Source organism: Catharus ustulatus, chromosome 7 (assembly GCF_009819885.2).
Source record: "Catharus ustulatus isolate bCatUst1 chromosome 7, bCatUst1.pri.v2, whole genome shotgun sequence".
NCBI classification, from domain to species: Eukaryota; Metazoa; Chordata; class Aves; order Passeriformes; family Turdidae; genus Catharus; species Catharus ustulatus.
In genome coordinates this window covers 2,506,685-2,526,402 of record NC_046227.1, presented here as the reverse complement: position 1 = coordinate 2,526,402, position 19,718 = coordinate 2,506,685, and the positions used below count along the sequence as shown (strand labels likewise).

At 51.8% G+C, this 19,718-nt stretch overlaps 2 protein-coding genes and 1 long non-coding RNA gene across 4 annotated transcripts; 1 reads left to right on the top strand and 2 right to left on the bottom strand.

Annotated features, from left to right (window-relative positions):
* Nucleotides 1–1,988: 1,988 nt before the first annotated feature.
* On the bottom strand, nt 1,989–14,256 carry LOC116998833. 2 transcript variants are annotated; one of them, XR_004418469.2, is made up of 4 exons: nt 14,151–14,256; nt 4,897–4,969; nt 4,152–4,282; nt 1,989–2,193 (listed from the first exon to the last, which is right to left on the bottom strand). It is a non-coding gene; the product is annotated as an uncharacterized LOC116998833 (long non-coding RNA). The 2 variants fall into 2 exon arrangements; XR_004418470.2 differs by having other exon boundaries at nt 1,989–2,190.
* On the top strand, nt 9,414–13,680 carry RAB17 (RAB17, member RAS oncogene family). Its single transcript, XM_033064953.1, has 5 exons — nt 9,414–9,663; nt 10,528–10,679; nt 10,878–11,003; nt 11,208–11,301; nt 11,670–13,680. Exons 1-5 carry the CDS (start codon nt 9,507–9,509, stop codon nt 11,780–11,782), a joined length of 642 nt encoding a protein of 213 aa, XP_032920844.1. The 5' UTR covers nt 9,414–9,506; the 3' UTR covers nt 11,783–13,680.
* A 2,283-nt stretch (nt 14,257–16,539) lies between the features above and the next one.
* On the bottom strand, nt 16,540–17,989 carry PRLH (prolactin releasing hormone). Its single transcript, XM_033064952.1, has 3 exons — nt 17,900–17,989; nt 16,964–17,156; nt 16,540–16,722 (listed from the first exon to the last, which is right to left on the bottom strand). Exons 2-3 carry the CDS (start codon nt 17,076–17,078, stop codon nt 16,574–16,576), a joined length of 264 nt encoding a protein of 87 aa, XP_032920843.1. The 5' UTR covers nt 17,079–17,156; nt 17,900–17,989; the 3' UTR covers nt 16,540–16,573.
* Between the last annotated feature and the right edge of the window lie 1,729 nt (nt 17,990–19,718).

Sequence of the window (19,718 nt, the reverse complement as noted above, 5' to 3'; positions counted from 1 at the left end):
ACAATTCCTGGCTTACCTAAAGCCATGCTGGTGCTAAAGGATTTCACATTCCTGCTGGGATAATCAGCAGCAGGGCAGGAAGGCAGGTCATTATAGTTTCCTGAAATAAAGGACTTTGCCTAAACTGGGAAGTGAAAGATGATACTGGTAACAAAACACGAGAGGAAATGGAGACAAAACATCTGAGATGAAACAGCGTGTTTAAGCTGGTGCATCTGATTTTAAATCATAACACATTTTTCTGGCATCCACAGCATTCCTGGTTTTCCATGCAGAGTGGCTGATGAATGGCATGTGGGGCTGAGTCACCTGCCCAGCGTGGTCTCCCTGCCCTCTGCCCCACTGGGAATCCTGACCCAGTGCATCCATCCCACCCTGCAGCAGGCACTGTGCTCTGACATTTTCTTGTGAGCCTTTCCTCAGTGGTAATTATTACGGCACTAAAACCCCTCTGATCCTTCCCAGTAGGAATGTGAAGGAATCAGCTCCTCTCTTCTCCATCAACAAAGAACCAAAACAGTCAGGCAAGCATTGTCAAAGTCTCCAGTGTTTAGTTTTCCCTCCCATTGTAGCAACAATCGGAAGAATAATTTTCCCCCCTCTGAGCACAATGAGTTGCTGCAGAACCCTTTTGTTTCAGCTGCTGTAAAAACAGTAAATAAATAAATCAATAGGTAGATAAAGCATGGAATACCCCAAACTGGACAGAAAGCAAAACATTTTGCATCTAGAAACTACCAATTTAAACAGCCAGCTGAACAACTTGTCAAGGATCATGCTGGAAGATGCTGGAGACAGGAGTAAATGGCCTCTGGCACCAAGTCTCTGCTTCTCCTTCCTCTTGCCTTCTGCCTTTCCTATCTGTGCCTTTCCCTAAGGACAGCTACTCAAGTTATTGCAGGGTTTCCAGCCTTAAGCCATGGATGTCTGGGCACTGTTAGGAGGAGGCACCTCCCCAGGGGCTGACAGGCACCGCCTTTGTTGCTCAACTTCAATTTCTGCAGAGGTTTTCATCCTCTCTGACCGTGGAGAAGAAGGGAAAGGCAGGAAAGACACTTCTCTGAGTGGCCTCTTTTGGGGAAGTTACCAGGTTAAGTTTCTGAAACATCCGGAGCGCATTAGTGGTTCAACTCAACTAATTAGAAATTCCCAAAATAATTTTTAATACCTTTTTCAATTATAAAAGGAGTTGCTCGAGGTTACAGCAGATAATGGTGTCCCCCACCTCCCCCCCGAGGCACCTCTGTTCCTTCCAAGTTTATTGGCAGCAGATGACTCATTTCACCTCTGCCCAAGATGCCTGCTTTACAACTCTTCCAGGAGCATCTGGCCTTAAATGACATTACTCAGGCTCAAACTGATGAAATAATTTCTATTCTTGTGCCTGTACAGACCATGCCTGTAATACCCAGTGCCTGAGACTAAAAACCAACTGGAAATCAGCCAAACATTTAGACGTGACCTGAAAAAGCAAAACTGTGCTGTGGCCACAGGCCTGGCTGCCATGGAGAGACAGAACCTGTCATAAAATGCCCTGTGAAGTTTTTTGGGCTAGGCACCCTCAAAGCTGGGTGGGACTTTGGGGAAAATAAGCTCATATTCACACCCACACGAGCTTTTCAAGTCTGTGCTAGACAGCATTGCTTAAATATTTCTCTTTCCATGCACAGGCAAAACATTTTCAGTCACATTTGACGCAAGCACAGAGATGAAGCGCTTCTGGGGGAGATTATTGAGCAACTTTTGGCTGTCAGGGAGTTCCTCTGTAGCCCTTTGCTTGGAAAGGTACCACCTCCAGCCATTTTTAGCCTGCTTTCCCAAGGGAACATGTGTGATCACTCTGCCAATCCCACACTAAAAGCTGAGGCCAGCTGGCCAGTTGCCACAAGTTTTCCTCAGAGGTCAATGTCCATCCCAAATGTGATATCCCCACTGGTGAAAAAGCAGCACATGGAGCTCAGGGTAGACACCAGACCCTGCACGTGGAAGAGAGTGCTTAACTGCTTTAATCATGTAAAATGCTGCCAAAGCAGCGCTTTGTTAGATAACGATGTCTCTTGTTTCACAGAACCATCTCCTCCTTTCCATGGCCCAGGGGAGCTGGCTTGGTACCCAGCCTGCAGCCGGACATCTCCAGCTCTCCTGGCAAGGTGGGCTGGACTCGTGGAGGGGGATCCTCCTGGCCAAGGTCTGCTGGGAAAAGAGAACATGAAGTTTGAGATAAGCAAAGTGTTCAATGCAGACATCTTCACTCCAGCAAGCCACACATTTACTTTCCAAGCTGCACTTTACTTATTAGACATAGGGCAAGAACCCCAGCACACACCTCAAGGCTATTTATTGTGACCTGTCAAGTGTAATTTCAGAGGTGAAAACAATCTCACCTGTCTCTTCAGGCACTAATGCTGTAGGAAAGCCTTTCTTGTGGTTCACACTTGTATTCTTTTTGTAATCTAATGCCACCAGACTTCAAATGTTTATTGTAGTCAGTAGTTATTTTCCCTCCTCGGTCTTTAACACATGCTAATGTTCACCATCACTTATCATCTGGGAGCTATTAATATTAAGCTTGTTTAATGTTTCCAGGCCAATCTCTGGAGTGTTTTAGCAACGTTAATAATTAATACAGGAAGACAAGCATTTTAGAGGCCTGAAGCAGTTCAGGGTAGGCTCACAGTTTTGAGCCACAGTGTAAATGATCTGTTCACCATCACAACTTAAAATATGTCTTAACTTTTTATCACTGTAACAATGATTTTTTTTCTTTTTTCTTTTCTTTTTTTTTTTTTTTAATTTTCATTAGCAAAGGCACAACCCTTGCTCCTCTCAAAACAAAACGATCTTTTAATGCTCCATGGCAGTGGTGACAGATCTTTCCTGTATGATCACCAGTGGAATGCCCTGGGTTTTCATTACTTCATCATTACACACAGAAAAGGAGCAACAGCAAAGACCAGGTCACTTCAAGCATTTCCATTCTGTGATTTAACTCCTTAGCCACGTTTTGTATGAAAACCAGCATGCAAAGAAGGGATGGCATGTTTAACAGGACAAGTATGGCAAATAGTTTTGAGAATATAATTTGTTGTGACTTCTGGATGGATCGATTATTTTGAATTTGTTTTGCTGACCATGGTTTCAGCTGTTTTTTCTTGAAAAAATAAGAAATGAGGAGGTTTCAGATACAAACTGACCCATCAGGAACAATTTTGTGGTATTCAGGGACCTCAGAGGACTAAAAATGCTGAAGATGAGCATAAATTCAGAGCAATACAAAGTCCAAGCATCATTTCAACAGTGTGGGAGCCTTGATAGGGATCAGACCTCCTCAGCTGGGCTGCCTGTGCAGGGCACACCAGGGACCACATGGAATCCGTATGAACGAGCCCAAGAAACAAGCCAGGGGAGAAAAAAAAAACTCTTCCCACAGGCAGACAACAAACCAGTGCAAAGCTGAGGTATCAGTCTAAGTTTCCAGCTCAGGGTTGTGCCTTTGTTGCCAGACTCTGCTGCCTTTCCCACACAACCACTCTTCCTAAAGCAAGGGAGGATTTACAGTGCCCCTATCGATGCTTCCTCATAACAGTCCCAGTCAGGGAGAACCAAGTGCTACACAACCACTGAAAAGGAGTTTCTAAACTGCCCCACAAAGATCTGTGTGCTTGTGCCTCCTTTAACTCAGAGAAAGGAGGAGGGAGAGGCATCCTGCCCAAAGTTAAGCAGCAAGCAGAGTCAGAAATACAAGATTATTGGAATTATTCTTGCATGCTTAGCCTAGAAGTTTTATTTTGGCCTCCTCTGGAATTCTCGTGCACCACTGACATGTCAGACCTTCTTTCACAGTTAAAAATCAAATAAAAAGGCAGAGATGGAGCAGTGGGGACAGGTCTACAAGGGGGCTGCAGGTGCATTTGATCCACACCACTCCTGTGGCCAGACCCATCCTCCAAATTCTCATGAGGTAATTAGATCAGTCGACTGTAAAATGAAATGCAGTCCCTAAACCTTGGGAAACCAACCCAGTTTAAACAGTTAAATTCTTTCAAGTGAAGAACCCTTCACTGCACAAGCACAGCAAGGTGCATCCCTAGGTTTGTGCAGGACCCATCCAGTTTCAATGCAGCCACAATCTCTATTTACAAACCACTTACCATTGAAGCAGATCTGATCCTCAGCATCCTGGATTTTTTCCCTCACAAGAAGCAGGCAAGCAGACAGATACATGGGGAAAACATCTGGCTCCCTGGCACTGCAGCAGCGTTTATCAGAGATGTTCACATTCCTGTTGTGTGGAGAACAAAGAACAAGAGAAGCTTGGCTGTCCATGCACACTTCTGGCAGGAGAACCCAGTCCATCTCTCACACACTGGAGTCTGTTTGGCTGTCCAGTTCAGAAATGATACTGGGCAGCAGCATCCTCGCTCTCTTCAACGGTAGATGAGCTGTGCCCTCTAGTGGGGCCTGGCTCACCAGGAGCCTTCCAGGGGAGGCTGTCCCAGCCCACATCACACAAGGAACACACTCCCTGGGCTCTGGGAACCAGTCAGGCCATGGCACATTTTTGGGCACCTCATCCCCACCACCTTACTTTATAAAAGCCCTTCACAAAGGCCTTTGAGATGTGACATCTGCAGGTATGAAAATAAGAGGGCAGCACAAACTGGGAATGAAGTTTCTCTAAGCAGTGACAAAGCCATCATTCATAAGGCTTCAAAGCCTCCCAGCCTTTTTTCTTACTGAAAATTAGATGCCTAGTTTAGGTGCATGATGCTACCAGAGCCTGTAGGTCCAAACCAGCAGGTAAAATCATTGCTGTGGACAAGGATTCCTGCTGCAGCAACCCCAGCACAAGGTATCCACACTCAGCCCTTCCAAAATCCTGCAACATCTTCCTACCTCTTTGCTGTACCAGTGCAACTGTGCACAGGGTCACAGAGACTCACACTGAAGGACCGAGTAATCCAAAGCCCTAGAAAAAAAAAAATAAGGCTTTAAGTCAGCTCCTTGGTAAACAAGTTATAAGAAGTTAATAAACAAGTTATAAGAAAGGAGTGGGAGCACATTAAACTGCTTCTAGGCTGGAAAAACTATGTATAGTCACAGAGTTTTTAGGAACTGTGTTCAAAGGATCCCCAAATCCAGCTTCAGCCTCTGCAGAGCTCATGGGAAGGACCTGGGAAGGTAAACTGCACATGGCTTCCCATGGAAATAGGAAGTAATTGAACTGCAGTGCTTAGGCCTTGGAAGTCACAAGACACATTTTTCATTTCAAAACTAGGATTATATTGTTTTTAAGCTTTCTTTTAGGACTTCTGCTTTTCACCCTGTTCCCTCTAGCCATTAGGACTAGATTTTGTTGAATCTGTTTCATGTTCGGATATCTTACTTGAAGGAAAGACACTGACTATGACAAGAGGAGTGACAGAAACATAGAATTATCATAATTCTATTAATTATCAGATCTTCCCATTCTCGCTCCAGACCCATTATCTCAATGCCATAGAACATGCTGTGATTTCTCTCTCAAGGTATTAAACAGCCTTCTTCAAAACACTGAGCCCCAGCTGCCTGGGGTAACCAGCTATTACCTTAATTAACAGGCAGTAAAATGCTCAGGTTTTGTTCACTTTGTACCTCCCAAACTCAGGAGCAGCTGTTTTGCAGCAGAAGCATTTTGCCAGACAAGTGGGCACATCTTCCCCCACAAAACAAATCCCCTTTGCAATCCCATGCCATCAGGGATACCTGAGCCTGCACCTGGCACAAGACCAAAGCCAGGTCTAATGTTCGTCAGCAGAAATTGCCATGTTACAAAAATCCAGAGAGGACAGATATGCCACCACACCCTACCCTCCCTAATCCTCAAACCTTGAGGGGGTTTACCCCCATTTCCTTGGTAGCTGGGCTGCTCTAGGATCCGAAAAGCATTGGGATTTTTTGGGGGCGGGGGGAAAAGTCCCACCCACCCATTCATCCATCTGTCTGTCCGCCCACGCATCCACCGCCAGACCCCAGCTGGGAATGGGCAGGGAGGGATGGAGGGAGGGATGCTGGGGGCATGGCCACTGTGACAACAGCCTTGTGCCGTCTTGCCTGGCTGCCAGACCTTAGACCTGGTGTCAGGTCTAAAGTTCGCTGCTCTCCGGCTGCCTCCCCCACCTTTGACACCGCTTTCGCTTTTCGTTGCTCCCGGCACGGAGAGGCTGGGACACACGCATGGGGCCGGCATCCCGTCACCCCTGACACACGGACTGCAAGCCTGGCAGGACAGCAAGCCTTCGGGAAGGTAAAGGCATCCTCCGCTCAGGAATTCCCCACCGGGCAGGCCCCCAGCTCCCTCCGAGGCGCCTTTGCCAGGCAAGCTCTGGAAATGCTCCCATCCTCACGGAGCAGCCTCACATCCAAGGCACGGAGGGTGGCACGCTCCTCAGTGACTGCCTGCCCAAGAGAAGAGGGTTTAGGGAGCTCTCTGCCCTACCCTCATCCTCCCAGCGCTGCTGTGAAAGTCTCAGCAGAGCTCTCGGTTTCGCACAGCCAGGGCGGTCCCTTCATTGCTGCCTTACTTCCCTGCGGCACTAAGGTTAATGATCCTTATTCCCTTCCCTTTCGCCTTGTTTTGAGAAATCATCACTGTGTAAATCTAATACTTACACATCGTGTCTGCAGTTGGGATTTTTGTATCCCCTGGTAACCCTGCCTTAAGGGAACTTTCTGAGTGGTCACACTCTCATTTAAGCCAGAGCTTAAGCAAGTGGGAGGAGGCTCCCAAAAGCAGAGGAGAGCTTTGTGCTGAACGCTAGAAGTTAACTGGGGAGGTAGGTGCATGACAGCTATCTTGGGGCGGGGGGAAGGGGGGAAGTTAAGTATCTAAATCTGAAATAACCTGAAATATCGTGTCCAAAACCTGCAGGGTTAAATACTGCAGACTTACACAGCTAAGTGTTGAACTCCTGAAATTTTTCTGAGGTGCTTAGTAATTTCTCTTCTGGTTCACTCTTGCACCCCTGCAGAAACTCAGCAAATGGCTTTAATGGTATTAGGACCCAAAAAAGCTTAGACACCTGTTAGACATCATTACCCTTAAACAACATCAATTTCCCAGGAAGCTAAGTAGGGTTTTAAATAGGACTACTCAGTGACTCTATCCCCAAAGGTATGCATGGCTTTTCTTTTATTACAGCTTTCCTTTGGAAATAAAAGGCTTATCCCCCTGACAATAAATACACCAGGATCCCTCCAGCTCAGGCTAAAGATGCTGAACACAATCTCCTGTTTAATCTTCCATCAGGAAATGAGAAATTATTGTTGTTGTGGCTGTTTGGGAACTCACACTTGAAGACAAGTGTAGGATCAAGCAAGCCTGCCCCTAATATCTGCTGCTACACACAGCTGGCACAAAATATTAAACTGTACCTGGAGACTAAATCCACCAGCAGGGTTTTTGCAGCTGATTGAAGAGAAATTGGTTTATTTTTTGTTTTATTTTATTGATTTTATTTTGGATCTGAGTAGGTTGAGCTTCCCCCGCCTCTTGGCACAAAGGAGAGGACCTGCACCACCTCAGCTGTTGCCCAGGCTGCTCTCCAAACTGATGACAGTAGATATCTGGATGCTATTCACATAATCCCTAACCCAGCAAGTGCAGGGCTTTACTTCCTACTCTCCTTTTCCAACAAAAAAAAGAGGACAAAGCCCCCACCATTTCCCCTTAAATCCTGTTTTCTACTGAATCAGAGCAAAGTCACTTGTTTTACTTCCTTGCCATCCTCCTCAGGTGGGGAGACTCACCCTCTGCCTCTTAACATGGGGAAAAAGTTGTTTCAAGTTTTCAAGTTTTGAGCTTTGGCAAAACTCCTTGTAGTAAATCTCAGGCAAGTTTTGTTCCAGCATCAACTCATCTTTCTAAGGTTGAACAGAGAGCAGCAGAGGGACATTATGGGAAACTGTGTTTAATACAGACAACCCTGAGTAGTTTTCAAGCAGCCTCCTGCTTCCTTAGGGAGTTTTATGGCTTATCACTGACAATAACTGCCCAGAATGAATGGCAGTCTTGTTTCCAGCCTACAAAGAGGCAAATGTATGCAATCAATACCCTAAGGAGCACATGTATGCTGTACCACAGGGCTTATCTTTTTCCTGCTAGAAAAATATGACTAACTAGATGTTCTGCACAAACTGTGATCCTGCTCTTCATCACAGGGCTGTATGAGCTGGGGGAGATGATGTTACCTGTGTTTTTTAAGGGGATTAAAGCCTGTCTCACCCAGCAGAAAAATTACTTGGATCTAAAGATACAGACCTGGGTTCAGCCAAGGAACACTCTTGATGACAGCCTTAATGAAGAATTAAAGGTCTGGAGCCTGCCAGATTGCAGAGACAGAACAGGCAAAAGAAAGGAGACACGTGGGATGAGCAGCTCACAGGAACAAGGGGCTTTTGTCAGGGCAGGGAACTGCAGAGAGCAGGGAGCTCCACTGCTGGTGCTGCTGTAGGTGTCTCTGTAAAGGCACTTCTTGCTCACCAAGTTCCACAGCCAAATTCCTGAGGCCCAAGTCGAAATGGCACCAATTCTTCATTAGAAATCTTGCAGATCCCTTGCTTCCACGTGGAGGGAAATGCCCCACTCCAGCAGAGTTCACCCTGGCATCCTGCTCCACCCAACACCCCGTGGACTTTCCCCTCTCCTTTTAACTGCTAGCAATGTCCAAACGAGCTGCATATTTTTGGAGGAGGAGCGCTGCGAGGAGGAATCAGGACAAAGCAAGGCAGAGTGCTGTTTGCAGCCCTGCACTGGCAGCTCCCACCAGCAGCGGGGCAGTGGCACTTCCCTGGCTCAGGGCCGGAAGGAGGGGACACTTGTTTTACCCAGAGGGCTCCCAGGACCAGGAAACAGCCAGGGCTCTGCAGCAGCTCTCTCTCTTCCAGCCAGGTTTGAGGCAATCCCTGGGTCTGTGCTTCCCTGCCCTCCCTGGGCACAGCAGGGTGGCAGGGGTGACATGGGGGCAGCACTCCAGGGGCTTGGTTTGTCTGGGGATCTTTAGCCCGGGTGCAGGAGCATTTGCCACCTGCTCTGTGTGCTGCTGCTCCTCAGGGCTGCTCGGGCCAGGCTCCTCAGAGCTCTCCTCATGCAACTCCTAACCAGGATAAATGGGGGACATCAGCCTAAGCTTTTCACCAGGGGAAGGAGGTGTCCTGGAGAACAAGGCACAGCCAGAAGGGATTTCCCTCTGCCAGGAAATTCCCCCTGCGAAAGGAGATGCACCAATCTCCTCACCTACATCCAAGGAGGCTTCTGGCATCAAGTTTCTTCCTAAACATCTCCACCTTCTGGTCATAGCTCACAGTGGCAGATGCTTTGATGCATTAAATTCACAACCTACGATATTAATGGTTTTGTTTGATTCCAGCCTGTTTTGGAGTTAAGCCCCAGCTGCCAGTCAGGAGCTGCTGCAGGAGGCTCAGCTGATCCTGGGATCACTTGAGCAGACCTGTTTTCCCTGCAGGACATGGCACAGACGGTGACATCAGGCACCTCCCCCGAGGGGCCTCGTCCCTCCTACATGTACAAGGTGGTGCTGCTGGGCAGCATGTCCGTGGGCAAGTCCAGCCTGGCCTACAGACACGTGAGGAACGACTTCAGGGAGCTGCTGCCAACCGTGGGATGTGAGTGAGGGGCTCTGCACAGGCCTGATGCACTTCCCTGCAGCGGGGTGGGATGCAGGAGAGCTGCTTGGTGCATCTTGCAGTAGCACAGAACCACTTTGGAACACAGAGCAGGTTTGCCCAAAAGCCAGAACCTCCCCCTTGACATCTCTGCTGCCCATTTCCTCAGCACCAGGCCACAAAGCCACGTCCACATCACACAAATCCAGCTTTGTGCTGCTTTTTAGAGGCAGGTGAGCAGCAAAATGAGTAAACTGTGCAGCCCATCTGGTCTTTGCATGTTGTGCTGCCTTCCCAGCTACTCAGGCACCCCAGGAGGGTGCCTAAGAATATTCTATTAGAATGGTTTGTATGAAAGATCACCTGGTTTCAATCCCCCGTCTAGGTCCTACAGCACCTGGACATTATATATGTTCATTTTACGTGGTGCACCTGGGTTTTGCCTTGAGAAAGCACAGCAGGCACAGAGGCTGTGATCCCACCTGTAACTGAAGAGCCAGCTGGTGGAGCAGAGCAAAGTGGAGCTTCTCCTCTTGTCCCTCTGCCTTGTCCCTGGCTTGTCCATCTGCTCCCTGGAGGAAAGGCTGGAAAATCCCCTCAGCAAGAGCCCTTCCCATGGATACTCCAGTCCACAGCTCAGTGAGGTCTCCCTATCTGGGGCAGAGTTATCCAACATCAAACCTGGTGTCATCCACCAGATCTGCTGCCAGGAAGGGCCACCTCAGCCCAGCCCTAGTGGTCACAAGAAGTCCCCCGTGGATTGTGTGCATTAATGACCTTCAGGGTGGGTTTGGCCTCAGGGCAGGGGATCTGAGCTCCCTGCTCTTGCTCCAAGTGAACACACCCCCTGCACCTTGCCTGCAGGCTCCTTCTTCACACAGACACTCGACCTGGAGGAGGCCACGGTCAAGATGGAGATCTGGGACACAGCAGGCCAGGAGAAGTACCACAGTGTCTGCCACCTCTACTACCGGGATGCCCACGCTGCCCTCCTCGTTTATGACATTGCTAACAAGGTAAGGCAGGACCAGGCCACACCCAGGGCTGATTTCTGCTGCCTTCAATCCCATCCAGGGGTGATTTATCCCTAAATGTGTTTGAGGCCTGGTGTTTCCCTGAGAGGGGCAATCAAAACCTCCCCACCCTCTTTGGTCTGAGACAAAGGGATTAAATCAAAACCAGATCACCGGGTGGTTTTGTCTCCATCTCTCCAGGAAACACTGAGCAGAGCAAAGATGTGGCTGGAGGAGCTGGAGAAGAGATTCCTTCCTGATGAAATTGTCATTGCTCTGGTGGGCAACAAGACAGACCTTGCTGATGAGAGAGAGGTCACCAGTGAGGTGAGTGCCTGGGGTTCCGCATCACCCCTCACAGAAAGCACCAGGATACATCCAAGGAAAAATTCCAAGGAAAGCCAAGAATTTAAGGGGTTTTCAGACACCTCCAAAGTCTGTACACCAATTGACCCCCCATGAATTCCACCATAAAACTGAACAAGCAGCCCTAGAGCGGGCAGGGCAGTAACTCTGCTTGTTTCCATTTAGGAGGCAGAAGAGTTTGCACAAACAAAAGGCCTCCTGTTCATGGAGACATCTGCAAAATCCAACTATCAAGTAACTGATGTCTTCATGGCTGTGGGTGAGTTATGGGATGGCTCTAGGTGAGAGCAGAGGTAGGTGAACCACGGTCCCAAGCCCCTGAAAGGCTCAGCCCCTTCACTGCTCCTACTTGTCACTGGGATGTTCCTCCCAGCCAGTGCCACCCCATTAGGCAGAAGGATGGACAGATCCATCCCAAGATATTCCAGTGTCAGACAGGGCTTTCAGGCCTCCTCCCAGAACCACAATTTTATTTTGCACTGGTATCCAGTCTATGTGCAGTGGTGTCCCCAGCTCAGCTGTTCAGGGAACTGCGGGAGGGTCCCCCGGGCAGGACATGGGGTGGCCACTGCACCCCAGCCACTGGCAGGACAAAAGAGCCCTTCTTTGCCTTGTGCTTCCTCCTAGTCCACGAGCTCCTGAGGAGGGAAAAAGAGAAGGCATCCAAGCCATCCCCACGTGGGAGGTCGACCGTGGACCTGAAGGGCAGCGGGGCAAGGCCGAGGTGCTGCTGGAGCTGAGGACTCTGTGCCCAGCAGGGCTGGACTCAACTTCCGTGAGGGGCAGTGACACAGCAGGGGGGACTCCGAGCTGCAGGGACAGCTCAGCCTGAGCACCTTCTCTCTCTGAAAGCCAGTGCAGAGCCCAGCCTGGCTACACAGGGCCTCCTTTAGCATCATCTCCAGCTGGGAGACAGAACACAAGGGTTTCTTCCACCGATTTTCCATTGCCAGAGAAAAGCACAGCCTGACAGGAACACTGCCACCAACCCTGACTGGTGACATCCCCCCAGCTGTCACCTCTTCCATCTCCCTTTCCATCTGAAAAAGGAGGGTTTAATTGCCCAAAGCAATGATCCCAGTGGTTTTACACCCAGGCTGATAATAAAGAGAGTATTTCCCTAAAGGGTTGTTGTTTTTTTTTTTTATCCTGTCCATGTCAGCGTGTAGGAAGCCACAGGAAGCCTGGAGGTGGCAGGGACAGAGCCAGTGCTCTCCTCACCCCACCCACCCCATCACAGGGCTCACAGCCCATCCTTGGGAGCAATCACCGAGCCAGAACGGGGCCAAAGCCAATATGTGGTGTCACTGTGCCCTGCGCCTTGCTCACCCTTAGCATCCTTTACTCAATCATGAGTCCACTGTGGGAGCTCACCTTGGCTGGAAGAGGAGAAAAAAACCTGTCTGTGCTCCCTCCAAAGGTAGCACCACTCACCCTGTCTGCAGGGCAATAATCTCTGGGTTTTTGAGGCATGGCAGTGTGGTGGACGGAGCATCACATTCTCCACAAGAGTTTCTGACCCCAGCTCCACAGAAATGGAGTGGCTGTTGCTGACCCCAACTCATGGAAAGGAAGGTGTCAGGGACACCCCTGGGAGCTGGCATGCTGTGGGATACAGCTGGGAACGGGGTCCCTCTTGCTATAAATACATAATATGGTATTGGTTTTTCACAAATATTAGGGTGGATGCTGTATATGTGGTGTTGAAAGGGTTTCTAAGATATAGTTTTGGTAGGAGTAACATAGGCTGATGAAATGTCTGTAGTAAGTGAACTGCCTGCTTAATTAAATAACACTCAGTAAAAATACCTACTAGAAACACACCAGTTACCAGCAGCAACCATCTATAAAAATTAAAGACCACAGCACAAAATAAGATTGATATAAAAAATAAATTCAAACCACAGCCAAGAAACATGCATGCTGTAGAAAGGCAGACTCAAGGCATGGCCATGTAAAACACTTCCCGGAATATGGAAAATTTGTAGAAAAGTTTGAAAATGTATGATGGGTCTATGAATATGCAACGGGCTGGTGAATTTAAGGGGTGTCTCCAAAACACTCCTAGAATGCCAAGCACCCACCATTATAATCTTTTGCTTCATTGTTTGTCTCTCATTGTCTTTTATTAAACCTTTTAAAATCTGCCAGGAAAGTGAACCTGGCTTTTCACAGTCTGAGCTTATTTTTAGGGTGTTTTTTGGCGTGTGAGGGGATAAACCTGAGAGGGAAGGGCTGTCATGCTGCACACGCTGCCAGGGCAGGCGGAAAACCGTGGTGACCACGCAGATCCCTCTCCATCTTCCTCACAGGCTTCTTACTGGAGAACAATCCCAGGGCTGCTTATCCCCCTTTCCCTCACTGCAGGACTGCCACAGCAAGGATGGAGAACGCACTTTGGCAGATTTAGTAAACGTAAAACAACAAAAAACAACAAATGTAAAACAACAAATTCACATTCTCTTGGTTACCACCGAACCAATTTAAGCCTGCATAAGAGGAATAAGGAGGCAGGAAGCAGCAGCCACCAGCTGGTTTAGAAGGCTGCAGTCACACTGAGCACGATGCAGCATTGGGTGGGCAGCAACACAAAAAGCAGTTTCCAAGTTGGAGGTTCACTCATGCCCACGCCAGCATCACCTTGCAGCATCCTGGTTCTCATTCCTCTCACCCATCCCTGGAAGTGTTCCAGGCCAGCTCGGACAGGGCTCGGAGCAGCCTGCTCTAGCGGAAGGTGTTTCACGGCAGGGAGCTCGGAGCGAGATGATTTTTGGGATGCCGTCCAACCGAGCCACGCTGCCGTTCTATGATTTGCCCGCATGCACAGCCCACCCGAGCGGCCTGTTCTCAGTGGTTACACCAGCCCAGCGGCTCTCAGAGCAGCGGCTGCGATGGACGCCCCTCACGGGAGGGCTGGAGCGGGGCCGAGCCCTTCCCTCACGGAGTGCCGGGCATGGAGGCACAGCCGCGCTCAAGGAGCCTTTCCAGTCGCCCTTGAGCCGCCGCCGGGCCGGGGGCGCCTGCGCGGCGCTCGGGAGAGCCCGGGGGGAAGGCGAGGGGAGGAGGATGGAGAAGGGAGAAGGGGCGATGCCGCCTCCCGCCGCTCACCTCGCGGGCGATCCGGTTGAGCGCATCGTCCTCCGCCGTCAAGCGCTCCCGGTTGGGCAGCCGCTTACGCCCAGCGCCCGGCGTCCCCATGGCGGGGCGGTCGCCACCGGCCCGGCCCGGCCCGGTGCGGAGCGCAGCCGAAGCCGGACCCGCTGCCCGCCGGCCCCGAGCGAGCGCGACCCTCCCGCTGCCTCCGCCGCCTCCGCCGGCGCGGCCGGCACCGCCCCCCGGCCCGCGCATGCGCCGCCGCCCCCCGCGCTGAGGGGAAACCGGGCTGGGGTGGGATGGCTGTCCTGACCCTCGGGATGGATGGTGCTGTGTTTGTGATCCTGCCGTGACCCCCGGGATAGTGCTGTGTTTGGGGATCGCTGCCCTGACACCCGAAACCGGGCTGGGGTGCGGTGCGATGGCTGCCCTGACCCCCGGGATAGATGGTGCTGTGTGTGTGATCCCTGCCCTGAGCCCCGGGGTAGATAGTGCTGTGTTTGTGATCCCTGCCCTCACACCCAAAACCAGGCTGTGTTTGGGGTTTTCTGCTCACTGCCCTCACACCCGAAACCAGGCTGTGTTTGGGTGTCTCTACTCTCACATCCTAAACCGGGCTCTGCTTGGGGTTTTCTGCTTGCTGCCATCACCAGCCCAAAACCAGGCTGTGGGTGCCTGCTTGCAGCCCTCACCGCCAAAAACCGGGCTGTGTTTGGGGGTCTGTGCTTACTGCTCTCACACCCAGAATCAGGATGTGTTTTGGGGATCCGTGCTCGCTGCCATCACGCCCAAAATCAGGGTGTGTGTGCGACCCTGCTCGGCTGCCCTCACACCCAAAATCAGAGTGCATGTGTGATTCATCCTCGCCCCCATCACCTCCCAAAACTGGGGGGTGTTTGGGGGGTCTCTGCTCGGTGCTCTCACTGCCTGAACTGGAGGCAGGTGTTTGAGGAACCCTGCTCACTCTCCTCACCATCAGAAATCGGAGTGTATGGGATCCCTGCTGCTCCCCTCATGACCACAAAGGGTCATCTGGTCCAACCTCCCTGCTCCAGCGGGTTTATGCCAGAGCACAGAGCACAGGACTGTGTCTAGAGGGCTCTGGAATATCCCCAGGGAGCGAGACTCCACACCCACTCTGGTCACTGCCCAGGGAAGCAGTTCTGCCTCCTGTTCAGGTGGAACTCCTGGCCATCAGCCAGATTTGAGGCAATCCCTGGGTCTGTGCTTCCCTGCCCTCCCTGGGCACAGCAGGGTGGCAGGGGTGACATGGGGCAGCACTCCAGGGGCTTGGTTTGTCTGGGGATCTTTAGCCCGGGTGCAGGAGCATTTGCCACCTGCTCTGTGTGCTGCTGCTCCTCAGGGCTCTCCTGATGGAACTCCTAACCAGGATAAATGGGGGACATCAGCCTAAGCTTTTCACCAGGGGAAGGAGGTGTCCTGGAGAACAAGGCACAGCCAGAAGGGATTTCCCTCTGCCAGGAAATTCCCCCTGTGAAAGGAGATGCACCAATCTCCTCACCTACATCCAAGGAGGCTTCTGGCATCAAGTTTCTTCCTAAACATCTCCACCTTCTGGTCATAGCTCACAGTGGCAGATGCTTTGATGCATTAAATTCACAACCTACGATATTAATGGTTTTGATTTGATTCCAGCCTGTTTTGGAGTTAAGCCCCAGCTGCCAGTCAGGAGCTGCTGCAGGAGGCTCAGCTGATCCTGGGATCACTTGAGCAGAGCTGGTTTCCTTGCAAGACATGGCTGCTTGGTCCATCTTGTAGTACCACAGACCCACTTTGGAACACAGTGCAGGTTTGCCCAAAAGCCAGAACCTCCCCCTTCACATCTCTGCAGAGTTTCAGTCCCCCCTGCCTGGACATTATATATATTCATTTTACGTGGTGCACCTGGGTTTTGCCTTAAGAAGGCACAGCAAGGCTGTGATCCCACCTATAACTGAAGAGCCAGCTGGTGGAGCAGAGCAAAGTGGAGCTTCTCCTCAACCTCCATGAGGGGCAGTGACACAGCAGGGGGGACTTTGAGCTGCGGGGACAGCTCAGCCTGAGCACCTTCTCTCTCTGAAAGCCAGTGCAGAGCCCAGCCTGGCTACACAGGGCCTCCTTTTGGCATCATCTTCAGCTGGGAGACAGAACACAGGGGTTTCTTCCACCGATTTTCCATTACCAGAGAAAAGCACAGCCTGACAGGAACACTGCCACCAACCCTGACTGGTGACATCCCCCACCCCCAGCTGTCACCTCTTCCATTTCCCTTTCCATCTGAAAAGAGAGGTTTTAATTGCCCAAAGATCCCAGTGGTTTTACACCCAGGCTGATAATAAAGGGTGTATTTGGGGGACACACCCCCCACGCTGCCTTTTGGAACAGAGAGGCTGGGACACAGGGCTGAGAGGAGAAGGGATTTTATTGTCAGCTCCAGTTTAGGGGTTCAGCTCCAGCCGGGGAGGGTCGGGGTGTGGGGCTGCACAGCCCCGCTGCTGGGTGCTCCCAGGCAGGGCTTGTCTCCTCCCAAACCTCCCCACGGGCCGGATCCCGCGGCCCGTGTACCACGAGGGGTCGATGTCCGGGTCTAGAGGGAAAACCAAGAATCCATAATGAGGTTGGAGAGCATGGAAGGGGACAGGGCATTGCGCCCAGTGAGGGGATGGTGAGCACCAGGGGAGAAGGGAAGGGGAATTAGGAGGATAAAAGCTGTTGTAAAAGCTGTTTCAATGCTCCTGCCCAGTGGCAGCACACCCTCACCCCCCAAGTGCAGCTGAGGGGGTGCAGAGGGGCTGGAGCCAGGGGGTTGGCTGGGGACAGTCCCTTACTCATGTTCTCCTTACTCCTGATTTCCATGGAGCGCTGGAGAACGCGGCCGTGGGTTGCGGGCAGGGTCAGGCAGAGCAGCAGCAGCCACAGCAGGCAGGTGAGCCCCAGCTTCATCCCCAGCACTTTCAGGCAGCAATGAAATCTCCTTCAGGCTGTGAAGTCTCCTGAGCCCTGCTGAGGACTCTGATGTGACTGCAGGAAAAAAAGGATTTGGCTGCTGTGTTCCCATCACAGCATCCCTGGGCCGGCAGCAAAGCCAGGGTTTTGCTGGGGCTGACACCTCTGGGGAAAATGTCACCTCCAAACATGAGCTGCACCTCATGGTCATTAAAATAGGTTTTGATCCTAGCCTGGTGCCTTAGGTCAGGCCTGATCTTCTCTGGGATCCCCAGTAAACCTGTGGGACCCCACCACCGAAACGCAGGGCTGGCTGCACCAAGCAGAGGCTGCAGAAGCACAAAGCGGGGATGGATGGATGGATGGATGCATGGATCATGACCACCTCTGCACCCTTAGCACCCACCCCTGCCCACGGCTGTTAAATGATAGCCTGGCACCGCCTGTGCCCCACTTCAGGGCACGGAGGGGCCGAGCAGGACTGTGCAGGGCGGGCTGCTGGTGGGCTGGGTCTCTGCAGCCCCGAAACGAGGGAGCAGGGCAAGGAGAGCTGGGCGAGGCAGGACACGGCGGGGCTGCTGCGGCAGCTCCATTTCCAGCCACTTCTGCCGCGGAAAAGTTCGCAGCGTGCTGAGCAGGACACAGAGCGGGCTCCCGGGAGCTCAGGTTTGCTGTAGCCACCAACTTTTGGAACGTCCCCCTTCCCCGCAGCCGGCTGGACAGACGCCAGGACAGACACACGGAGGCGAAGCAGAGCTCGGGAATCACCCAGCAGCAAGAGCATCACCTGGGCGAGAGAAAAGCGGGGCTGCACTTACCGAGGCGAGGCGAGCTGAGCTGCCCGGCTGCCGTCCCGCTGAGCCAGGTGGCGACTGCGTGGACCCGGGTCCCCTCCGGCCGCTGCTTTATGGCCGGTGCCGTGCTGATGTCACAGGCGAGCCCGGCGGGGACCGAGCCGGGGCATCTCCCCTCCCCGCTGTGCCCTCTCATCAAATCAGCACAGGGATGGATTTTCATGACTCAGAGGGGACCAGCGTTTATCTTACGCTGGCTGAGGGAGGTAGTTTGGGAACGTGTTCATCCCCCGTCCTCGGCTCAGGGTTATTTCGGACAAGGGGAAGTTTTCTGCTCCTTTCTCCATCCCAGTGCCCATGCCGAGCTCGGTGTGTGCTGCTGCCCTGAACGCTGCAGGGATTTACACTGATACCAGCACCCTTTTCCCTTCCACTCTCCACGAAAAATAAACAAAACAAAACCCCCCCAAACAAACAAAAAACAAAACAAACCAACCAACAAACAAACAAAAAACCCCAAAAAACCCAAACAAACAAAAAACCCAAACAAAAAAAACATCCCCCCCCCCCCCCCCCCCCCCGCTTTAGAGAAAGCAGAACACGAAATAGAGACGAGAGGAAGGCAATATGCTGGGGCACAAGGGCTACCAAAAAGGGGCTTGTTCTCTGCCCATGAAGGCTCTAAATCCCCACCCCTGCTTCCCCAACCCCATTTTAAATGGATTTTAAAGATTTCTGATGTTTATTCTGCTGGATGTGACACTGGAGGAGCCAGCTTGGAGGGTCAGCTGGTGTCCAAACAGCCAAAAGCGGGACTGGAGTCGTCCCAAAACAGGGATGTCTCTGTGTTGGCAGGATTGTGAAGACACCATCACCAGTGGGGTGTGGGCAGGGGGAAGGTCTCTGTCTGTCCCCCATGTGGGGCTGGCTTTGCCCTGGGACAGAGCTGCACCCCATGCAGTGCCCAGCTCCAGTGCCTGAGCACAGCCAGTGAAGGGGAGAGGTGGCAGGAGCAGTGTGGGACACAGGGGCACTGCCCCAGATGTGCAGCAAAGGCAGGGAAAGGGCTGAAGAGAGGAGAACCTGCCCCACCTTGGGCTTTGGGCAGGGAAATCCCCACCCCGGGCTCAGCAGGCTTCTCTCTACCCCAGGGTTGCTCCTATTTTAATACAGATTTAAAGCAATCCCTTGTTTCTGCGGGCTTGTGTTTCTTGTGGCTTCTGCTGCCAGACTGGGCTCAGGGTTTCCATGTAAGCTGGAGCAGTGCATTTATTTCAGGATCAGCAGCAGCCTCTGCATCCCCTTTGTCCACCCAGCTTCACCACTGGGCATCACTGACCCGCAGTCATCACACCCGTGGCTCTGTGGCCAGGGTCTGACCAGCCAAGTGGCCATCCTGACCTGCACCACCTGCCCCCATTTGACTTCAGTGATGCTGATTCAGCTGCTGTCTACTCCAGCTGGCCAGTTTTAAAGCCAGGAGTGCACAGGATGCTTAAAGAAAGGAATGGACATGGAGCTGCTGGAGCAAGTCCAGAAGAAGCCATGAAGATGCTCTGAGGGCTGGAGCCCTCTGCTCTGGAGCCAGGCTGGGACAGCTGGGAGTGTTCACCTGGAGAAGAGAAGGCTCTGAGAAGATCTCAGAGCCCTTCCAGTGCCTGAAGGGGCTCCAGGAGAGCTGGAGAGGGTCTTGGGACAGGGGATAAGGACAAGGGGGAGAGCAGGGATAGATGGGATATTGGGAAGGAATTCTTAAATGTGAGGGTGGGGAGGCCTTGGCACAGGTTGCCCAGAAAACTGTGGCTGCCCCATCTCTGGAATTGTTCAAGACGAGGTTGGACAG

Bases quoted from the DNA above. Each gene is read 5' to 3' on its own strand.
- RAB17 (XM_033064953.1), top strand. From the start codon at position 9,507: ATGGCACAGACGGTGACATCAGGCACCTCCCCCGAGGGGCCTCGTCCC. The intron at 10,680-10,877 runs GTAAGGCAGGAC...CCATCTCTCCAG, and splicing joins TTTATGACATTGCTAACAAG to GAAACACTGAGCAGAGCAAA. The intron at 11,302-11,669 runs GTGAGTTATGGG...GCTTCCTCCTAG, and splicing joins TGATGTCTTCATGGCTGTGG to TCCACGAGCTCCTGAGGAGG.
- PRLH (XM_033064952.1), bottom strand. From the start codon at position 17,078: ATGAAGCTGGGGCTCACCTGCCTGCTGTGGCTGCTGCTGCTCTGCCTG. The intron at 16,723-16,963 runs GTAAGGGACTGT...TTTTCCCTCTAG, and splicing joins CAGGAGTAAGGAGAACATGA to ACCCGGACATCGACCCCTCG.